At 44.2% G+C, this 9,581-nt stretch overlaps 1 protein-coding gene across 1 annotated transcript; it reads left to right on the top strand.

Moving 5' to 3' along the window:
* Positions 1-1,621: 1,621 nt before the first annotated feature.
* LOC119725266 (monocarboxylate transporter 12-like) lies at positions 1,622-9,581 on the top strand. The gene is made up of 4 exons (XM_038196608.1): positions 1,622-3,146; positions 4,518-4,658; positions 4,977-5,825; positions 9,348-9,581. Exons 1-4 carry the CDS (start codon positions 2,864-2,866, stop codon positions 9,461-9,463), a joined length of 1,389 nt encoding a protein of 462 aa, XP_038052536.1. The 5' UTR covers positions 1,622-2,863; the 3' UTR covers positions 9,464-9,581.

Below are 9,581 nucleotides of genomic sequence, written 5' to 3' on the forward strand. Positions count from 1 at the left end.
CGGAGGGGTTCTTAATTTGTTTAAGATTTTAATTTTTTTATTCTTCGGATTCTTTTTTGGGGGTGGGAACCACGGTATGTTTTAAACTTTATTTTTTGAAGAAAGACTGAATTATCTCTTTTTGGAAGTTGTGGTGGCTCTGAAAAGAGCCGTTTGTTTTGTGATGCTGTGTTCTTTACTTCGTGTTTTTTTTTATAGCCACAAACCAGCAATTACGCACCCGATGTTCGGGCGGTAGTACTAAAGGCTATTCCTTACAATGTTAACACTTAACTCCTGAGCGCCCCCTATTGTTAGTTTGTAATAATATAGAAACGTGGTACCGCAGTCGTAAGCAAACTTCAAACCTGGTCACGCTAAGGGAAACCGCAGCGGGGGATTAGCGACTAGACCAGCGGTCCACTGCGCCGATTATCACAGTCCCATTGAATTTATTTATAAAGATCGGCGAGATGAAATAACGTTGGGTTGAAGTCTTTACAAAGGTACATTGATGGGTGAAGCTTAAGTGTGTTGCTTGAATTGGAAGACGGGAGCATGATACCCGTTTCGGGACAAAAGGTCTGTCGTTGACAAGCTGCAATGCACGTAGTTTTGAAAAGATGTTGTTGTAAATGGGTTGAGAACAATGCTTTTCCTCGCATTGGGCCAGCCAAAATCGTCGTAATAGCCGAAGTCACGTTATGTCCGTGCACGTAATAACCAAATATTTCCCCATAGTAATGTACACAAATTGATCGGGACTGGGAGAATGTGCTCGTTACATCCGGGTTATCGTTATGACCGAGCTCGTTATAACGGGAGTCGACTGTATATATATCAGCAGGTAATTAGGCCTAAATGTACATTTTACATTTAACAGAACAACTTGAACAATGATATTCGGCAAGGATATAATATTACTGCAGAACTGTCCAACTGTTCAACTGTTGTCTGTACCGTCAAGAGCTGTTGAATTATTCGCTGTACATGTCTAGTGTAGCGGTGGTGGTCTCCCGGTCATCATATACTGTTTAATGTTTACATGATTTCCGGCGTTTTGATGTACGTGTTTGACGTTTACCAGTTCCGTTATTGCGGTTGTCCGTTGTACATCTTTCTTGTTTGCACTTGCGTGGTGCCGTGGTCTCTCAACTTCGTGTTTTCGGTTGAAACGGACAAAATTCTCTGTCTCTCCAATCGGCTCGTACGCAGCTTTGCCGGCTCGGATTCGCGAGTTCAGCTCCAAAATTGGTGCCAAAAGTTGATCGGATAGGAGTTGTGGCGGTTGGCTGTCCGTCTGGATTCCAGTCAATTTTCATACATGACTGTGTAGAACAGCGGTGTGGGCATGGGCGTCGCCAGGATTTTTTTTAGAGGGGGGCAAAAAAAACTTTTGCCAAAAAATGCTTGTATTTCTCAACACATTCTCGATTTATCAGTTTTAGAGGGGGGCAGGGATATTTTGCCCCCCCCCCCCAACTCATTACATTTACACCACTTTGTCTTCCCGCCTCTTTTTTTTTTTTTTTTTTTACTTTCTTTTTCCTTCCTTTTTTTTTTTTTTTTTTGCTTTTCCGGGGGGGGGGGGGGGGCAAGTGCCCCCCCTTGCCCCCCCCCCTCGCGACGCCCATGGGTGTGGGCCGGTCTATCAATGTTGCATCTTGGCCTATGTCACATCACTGGAGAGGCGGTCTGAAAACCTTCCTCTTCTGCAGGAACTCAACGTTCACAAGCGGGGATCAGACTCAGAGCACGTCATACGATGCATCTTGTCAGCTTACCAGCTTTTCAACCAGCATGGCAATGCGCCGCAATTCCAACCCCAAACTCTGTGGCGCGCGACGGGTGGACTCGTGTACAACTATGGCTCGCAACATGTACAGTGCACTGCACAGCGTGTATGGCTGTATGTGCCGTTTACGTGCGTGGCTAGGCTTGGCGCTCGGCTGGCGAGTGTCGGCTGAAGTTCACGTAGTGAAAGTTACGAGGAGTGCTCCGGCGGGGCTGTTCATCTTTGCCAAAGCGGTCCAGCAGGGGCTACGTTCGAACCGCTGCCACCATGTAATATTTTGGGTGTGTAAATAAGCACACAAGTTATGAAGACAATCGGAATAGTTCAGCCAATTTATTCATTTGTATCTTCGTGTCAGTCTTCCATGACGGGAGTGTTAAAACAATGTACTTGTTTACATATCATTTGTGGGCATTGATGCGCATAGTAAAATAGTCCAATATCATTACAAAAGGAACGTTTTTTTGCATACACAATTGTAGACTCGGAACTGTAGATTTGTGCATGGGACGTTTTGTGGGTGCCAAATTAGAATAATAAATTGATTAATTTCTGTGGCTAACTTTGCCAAAAATATTACGTTTATGTGGCTAACTTTGCCAAAAAGGGAAATAAAATTTGACAGGCTTTTGTCTATAAATAATAAGATAATCTGGGCAGTATTTTTGCCGTTGAAAATTAAATAAGGTCTGTATTTATTTATAAGTGCTGAAGAATAAATAAAAGGAACCACCTGGGTTATCGGTAAAGGAAATAATTAAATGCGACGTCACCGTAGCTCACCTATTAGCTGTATGCTACTGCCAAACCGGTTCACTACGGCAACGAAGCAGAAACTCACGGACTAATATAAATGAAATTAGAAGACTTGAATTGTGGAGCGTGACGATGTAGGCCTGTCTTGCTGCCGGTTGAGCTAACACGGAACTGGGGGCTCGTGCATGGAACCAATGCTGCTTTATAAGAAAAAGGACACGCTTGGCTACTCGCGTTGCGTAGGTGCAGCTGCCAATAATAATAATAGGAATTCAGGCTACTACAGACGGACGTGCGTTGTCCTGGACGTGGTATATGGCCTCTGGCGTGTAGATGGCCTCCGCGGAAATAGCTGCAGTGTACTTGTCATTGCAAATTTATTTACCGGTGATAGGAACGATGGAACAGCAGCAATACAGACAGTTGGGGGCAGATAGGAGGAACCGTTTTGTGGGATTGCTGGCCATACTAGGCACATGGGTCAACTGGTTCATTTGGGTGGGTACGGTTAAAAGTCTCGCCACGCTGCTACCGACTCTACGGGACCAGATGGAAACATATACATGGGTTATCGGTTGGATTATTGTGATCATGGAAGTCACTGCTGATCTCATTGGTAAGGAGAACAAATGACTGACCTGAATATTATGGTCACTCGTAATCCATTCCATGATATAAGATGTTTCGTTTTACCATAGTATTAGATTGTTAAATTCCATTGGTTATGGACTGTTCAAGTTGCGTGTATAATGACTACATGATAGACCCGTGAAGTGCATCACCTCGTGTACTCCAGCTAGGTTATTACCTTTGATCGTTTATGAATAGTGTAATCTCCACTGCAGAGTATAACACAGCTGGGCAATGTATCCCAAGACTTGTCGAGTGTGACGTACGCGCATATCATTGATGAAAACAACGAACTTTACAATTATATATAAATATGCATATAGCATAGGTGTCAAAAAAGTCTGGTATTTCATACGAATTATCATTATAGTATTACTTTCGAGGACTTGTAGTTACCTAAAACGATGCTATAACAGAATGATTGGTATCTGCTGTGACAAAGTCCATGGGTTGTGACACCCTAAGCTACGCTTCGAGTGCAATTTGACCTCATCGGGCTTACAGAACCCAAGGGCCACATTACAGCAGACGATTTAATACATGTATTTAACCCCTTAGGCCAAAAAAAAAGTCTTCGGTTTCTGGTATGCGCGCACGTCGCCGTAGCCATGCGCGTCGGCAAAATGAAAAAGTTTTTTTTTTCAATAAAAGATGATGTCTCAAAAACGTCAAACTCACTGGTTTGACTGGAATCCTGCTGCTGCACAATTTTAACGTATTTTTAGATGGGGTTATGATCGAGAATAAGCTTTATGTGGCCTCTCTGGACTCCAATATAATTGCACAAAGTTTAGTCGGGCACCATTTGCAGTCATCAGCCGGCATTTGAAGCAAAAAAAAAACAGGTAAAAAAAAAATATGCCGCGTCGCCGCAGCACTTTTTGGGCAAGTTCCATACCAGAAACCGGAGACTTTTTTTGGGGGGGGGGGGGGGGCCTTAAGGACGGGGTGTAATGGGGACATTCCTCCACACATAGAGCAAGTGGCCTGCATGACTGCACGGCCTTTGTGCGGTAGCGGGACTGCACAAAAGCAGCAGCTGTGGAACTACCCATTAGCCGTGTTTCACGGCATACCACAGCTGGCAACTGCATTCCAATGAGGATTAGCGGCCGCGGCCATGACCACTTCCCGTACTCGTGGGGTAGGTTCACTTCATACTATCGTAGTCGTCGTTGTAGTCACCTGATTACCTGAACCATCACCATAAAGCACAAAACTGCAAACTGCAAAAAGGAACAACAAAAGAGAAATTCAGAACTCGAAAGGCCACTACGTTTCATTAAAAAAATATGAACGGAAACTAATCCAAAAAAGGCTTTGTTAATAATAATGCTAATTCCAGCTTACGTTTTAGGCCCATTTGCAGCCCCTCTTGGAAGGCGCTTCGGTGTCCGGATTTGTGTGATGGTCAGTGGTTTGATGATCGGCCTCGCTTTCATCATTGCCTCGTTTTCGTCAGCTGCGGTAATGGCAGTTGTGTTGGCAGTCTTAGCTGGTAAGTGTAAAACCTGACAATGACCCAACCTCCCAACTTTTAATTAAATCGCCCGATTTGGATGAGTTGACGTTTCCATATCTGTGTGTTGCAGTGTCAGTTAGCTCTGTGGTCACTCAATCTCTAACGTCAAAATAGAAATTAATAGGTTTTCATTCAAATTAAAACGATATTCGAAATGGTTTCTTTAGTTACTGTCGCAAACGAAATAAAAGCACAAACGAACTCAGTATTTTATCTCACCAATTGTCGTGCTCAGATTATTTAAGTGATTTTCTTTGTCCTATCCTTTATATGTTCCTTATATGTTCGTTATAGGACCCGGACTTGGGATTTCTAATGTTTTGTGCAAAGAGCTAGTTGGAAAATGTTTTAGCTCACGGAGAATCTCAACAGCTTTCGCCATCTCTCAATCTGGTGCATCTATCTCATATATGGTTGTGCCACCAATGACGCAATTATTCTTGGATACATATGGCTGGAGAGCCACTATGCTTCTTTTGGGCGCCATTTTCTTTCACATGACGGTTTGTGGCGCCCTCTTCCGGTTCCCGCCAAGCTGTGGCGTGATAGTGGCTTCAAACTACTCGGTCATACCAGATGATTGTGTCCAGGAAGAACACCAAAGCAACGACAACGCCTCGAGAGAACCAAACGAGCATCAGAAAATGTCAGCTTTCCGAGCCCTCTGCCAACATCTCAACACTGAACTCTTCTTCAATCGGTCATACTGGTGCTTAGCAGTCATGGGCATTGTGAATAATGTCAGCACTTTAGGCTGGGCGGTGTACTTCGTTCCTCACACTCAGACCAAGGGTTTCACACCGAAGGAATCAGTCATCCTGACTGCGATCATGGGAATGACGAAGGTTGTCGCTGCTTTCACTCTCGGACCCCTGATGGACAAAGTTAAGATAGTCAGCTCCAGGGGGTTCTTGGGAATTGCTCTGACGTCACTCACCGTGTATTACCTTATCGACCCATGGCTTACATCTTTCTGGTTGAATGCGATTAATGTTGCCATCTACGCCTGTTCATCCTTCTTGGTTTGGCTTCTGACTGATGTTTTGGTGTGCGAAGTAGTCACAGCCGATCAACTGGGCAGTGCATTCGGCTGGATAGGAATAAAATGCGCTGTTTTCTCTTTCGTCCTTCTTTATTTACCAGGTCAGTGGACAAATTGATTTAATACACGAAACCCCTTGAAAATGGCGTGGAAATGTTCTTATAAAACTAGTAGAATCAATAGTCTAGTAGGAAGACAGAGTTCCCATGCACCCCCTGGATATATTTTTCTAACCTATTTTTGTGTAATCCTCAAGGTGTCTAGAGAACGAATTTTGATTTCCCAAGAACTGTCCCATGGGGCAGGCGCGGTTCTAGAACCAATATTTTTGGGGGGCTAGCAGGGTGGATACAGAATTTTTTTTCAGGGAGGCGTGCTGAAATGTAGACCGGTTATTTTTTCCAGACACTTAGGCCTCCGAAAATCAAGAGGTCTCATGCCATATTTTCAATGGGGAGCGCCAATAAAATCCTAAAATCATTGACACTATATTAACTAATGCACCCTTGTCACGACTGTTTTTTTTAGGAAGACCGTTTGCATGTACATTACAATCCTTCATTTTGCTAATGCATTTTTTTTTTTCACGGAATTTATTTTGGGGGGGCTAGAAAATTATTATTATTTTTTTTTTTTTTTTTTTTTGGGGGGGGGGCTAAGGCCCCCCCCTAGCCCCCCCCCCCCCCCGTAGAACCGCGCCTGCCATGGGGATTGGGCGGCCATCTTTGATTTCGACGAAAATCGATTAATTGACGTAACTTTTGAAGCAGGCATCATAGTGAGACAAATGAAACACGTTTTCTTGGGTAATTTGGGCGAGAGGAATCGATTAAAAGCATTATTTGCATGATTTGACGGCCATTTTGGCGGCCATCTTGGATTTCGAAGAAAATCGGTTATTGGACATAATGTTTGTACTGTTTTTCATTTCATTTGAGCTGGGCTTCATTGTCAGGGCCAACGCTGCATCATCAGCAAACAACAGTTCGCGGATGAGGACATCGCAAATGGTTGGAACGAAGGCAAACAGTTTAAAAACAGCTTAGGTAAACAGGTATAGACACCCTAGGTGCAGTCTCCAATATCGTACTGTGGGAGCATGCAGTAGAACATACCAAAGAGAGTGGGGGCCAACATGCAACCCTGGTTTACTCCACATCTCACTCGGAAGGCATCTGATGTTGCACTGTTAAAGTACACTGTCCTGTGCATGCCGTCGCGGAAAGATGTTATCAAGCCCCAGCAGCGTGGGGGGGGGGGGGGAGCCGATCTTCTGCATCCCAATTCTGCTGACCAGGTCGAAGATCTTTGTAAGTTCCATAAAGTCAGTATAGAGTGGCATTTGTTCTGCTCCTGACACTTCTCCTGCAGCTGGAAAAGTGAGATCATATCCACAGTGGATCTGCCTGCTCTGAAGCCACACCGTGACTCGGGGTGGACACGTGACGCGACACTCTGTAGACGGGTCAGGCCAAATCGTGAGAAGACCTTACTGACTAAGTTGAGCAGAGAGATTCTGCGATTGGTATTACAATCGCACCTGTTGCCCTTGTTTTTCTACAAAGTGACAATGTTTGCATCACGTATTTCGGAACGTATGCCGGAACGTGACCCATTTTCCAGTAGAGGCTGAGGAGTTTATGAAGGCGTTGCAGCAACGCTATAGTTCCTTGCTCTTTAGGACTTCAGGTGGGAGACCGTCAGTTCCAGGAGTGGCAATGTGTCTACCCCCTCCAAGAATGGCGTCTGGGTTGGCTTCAAGGGCGGCATCTTTCACGACATGTTGTGTTGCGTACAGCACAATTAAGTGGTTTTCCACCCATGTTCCAGTTGTTATCGGTGATAACTTGGACTTCAGCAGTGCCATTTTCGAGATATTTGGTCATATTGCCGTCTTGTGCCTGAATACAGCCTTCTTGCATCACTGATCTCTTGCGGCCCAAAGAGCATCTTGTGCACTGGGACTTGGATCCTTCTTGTGGACAAGGAGAGCGTTTCTCTTGGCAACGAGCGCTTTGGGCTCGTACCAGTAAGCGAGGTTGTGAATCATCACGCAGGTGGGACCACTTGGATTCCACAGTGTCATCACCGCCTGTAGGTTCTGCAAGAGCCGCTGCAAGACTGTCAACAAACTGTTTAGTCCTCTCCAGGTTGTTGATACAGCAGGTGGTGATTCACGGTGACCCTGGTTTTAGTGTGGTGCGGCTTTTTTGGTACGAGCTTCACTTTACTGCCAACGAGGTAATAGTTTGTATCACCACCAACCACCTTAGGGATTTACCCCCTTAGCCTTTAATATTCCTAGGGCTATCCGCATAGCAGCGGATGAAAATTGAGGTAGACTGTCAACCAAGACTATAACGAGCTCGACCAACCTGGGCTTGTGATCAGTTTCTTCTTGGCACAAAGCCTAGCCTGGCCTACGAGTTCTTCCTGCTAGGGTTTGATAAAAACCCTAAAAAGTAAAAGGTAAAGAGGACGAACCTGTGTTCCAGTGAACACAGGTTCTTCCCCTTTACCTTTATCTATGTAGGGTTCGTGATCAGAGTTGACCTTCTCCTATGTGGACTGCCAACCAATTTTATCGAGCTCGACCATCCTGGAGCAACCGTGTTGTTGCACCAGGGCCTCGATCGCTGACACCCTCTGCCATTCAGCACAAATAGGGTTTACACGAGAAGTCAGACAGTATGATTTGGTTAAGAGAGGCTAATGGTGTGAGACGTTCTGCTATACAATGGGATACCTCGATGGGGAAGGAGCAGCTCAATCCGTCATTCCACCCCTGCACATCCTAACCCTTTAATCCCTCGAATATTAGAGTTTGTAATACATGTTGATTAGTGTTTTGCAAGATTCAGGGTGAAAATTATAAGTTTTAAGGTATTTAACTTGTTTCTATCATTAAATACATTACATCGATCCGCCATACCCAAATTACCCCTAAAACGTGTTCACGTGTGTGTGTGTGGGTGGGTGTACGTGTGACCACAAATTCGTATCCTTGCGGAGACACACACACACAATAGGGAACAAAACATTGTAAAGGTCTCCACAGGGCAATTTCTATAGATGAATAGGTCTCCACAAGGTTTTCACGAAATAGATATATGGGTTTTACTCGAAAACTACGAATTTCCAAGGTGGGTTGATCTGTCGAAAAAGGAAGAGTTTTAGAAAAGGGATATTAATTCCAAATTTCAGCCAAGGAAACTAATTCTGGTTAAAATAAGAGCATTTTGAAACTTCACTTTCAAAATTGAACACTTTACTACATGAGAACAAAGAAATGTCTCCACAAGGATACAAATTTGAGAATAGGTGTGTGTGTGTATGTGTGTATGTCAAATAACTGATTTTCGTCGAAATCCAAGATGGCCGCCAAGATGGCCACCAAATTATTATACTCAATGCTTTCAATTGATTCCTCACGCCCAAATTACCCAGGAAAACGTGTTTATTTGTCTTACTATGATGCCTATAGTTCAAAAGTTACGTCAAATTAATAACATTCATGAATGCCACAAAGTCTTGTCAATAGTGTTATCCAACATGTAACCTCTTAGGTGCTGATTCAGTTGCACATCTTTCGTTTAATTGTGTTCTTGTCTTCTTTTGGCTAGGATTGACCTTTGACCTTGGAGGAAGCTACACCTTACCGTTCATGCTGCTGGGAGGTCTTCAGATATTTGCAATCGTTGCTTTGATATTGTTAGTTGTCGAACAAAGCCGAAAGTGACATATCGGCATTACGTTTCAAGTGTGGGTATTCGGTAGTAGGTGGGGCATCTTGTTCATTCATTCATTCATTTTCATGATGACTTGATGAGTTGGGCCCAACTGTCCCTGTCGAGCAT

The sequence above is a fragment of the Patiria miniata genome, unplaced genomic scaffold (genome assembly GCF_015706575.1).
Source record: "Patiria miniata isolate m_02_andy unplaced genomic scaffold, ASM1570657v1 HiC_scaffold_19, whole genome shotgun sequence".
NCBI lineage: Eukaryota > Metazoa > Echinodermata > Asteroidea > Valvatida > Asterinidae > Patiria > Patiria miniata.

Bases quoted from the DNA above. Each gene is read 5' to 3' on its own strand.
- LOC119725266 (XM_038196608.1), top strand. From the start codon at position 2,864: ATGGCCTCCGCGGAAATAGCTGCAGTGTACTTGTCATTGCAAATTTAT. The intron at 3,147-4,517 runs GTAAGGAGAACA...CTTACGTTTTAG, and splicing joins AGTCACTGCTGATCTCATTG to GCCCATTTGCAGCCCCTCTT. The intron at 4,659-4,976 runs GTAAGTGTAAAA...TGTTCGTTATAG, and splicing joins TGTGTTGGCAGTCTTAGCTG to GACCCGGACTTGGGATTTCT.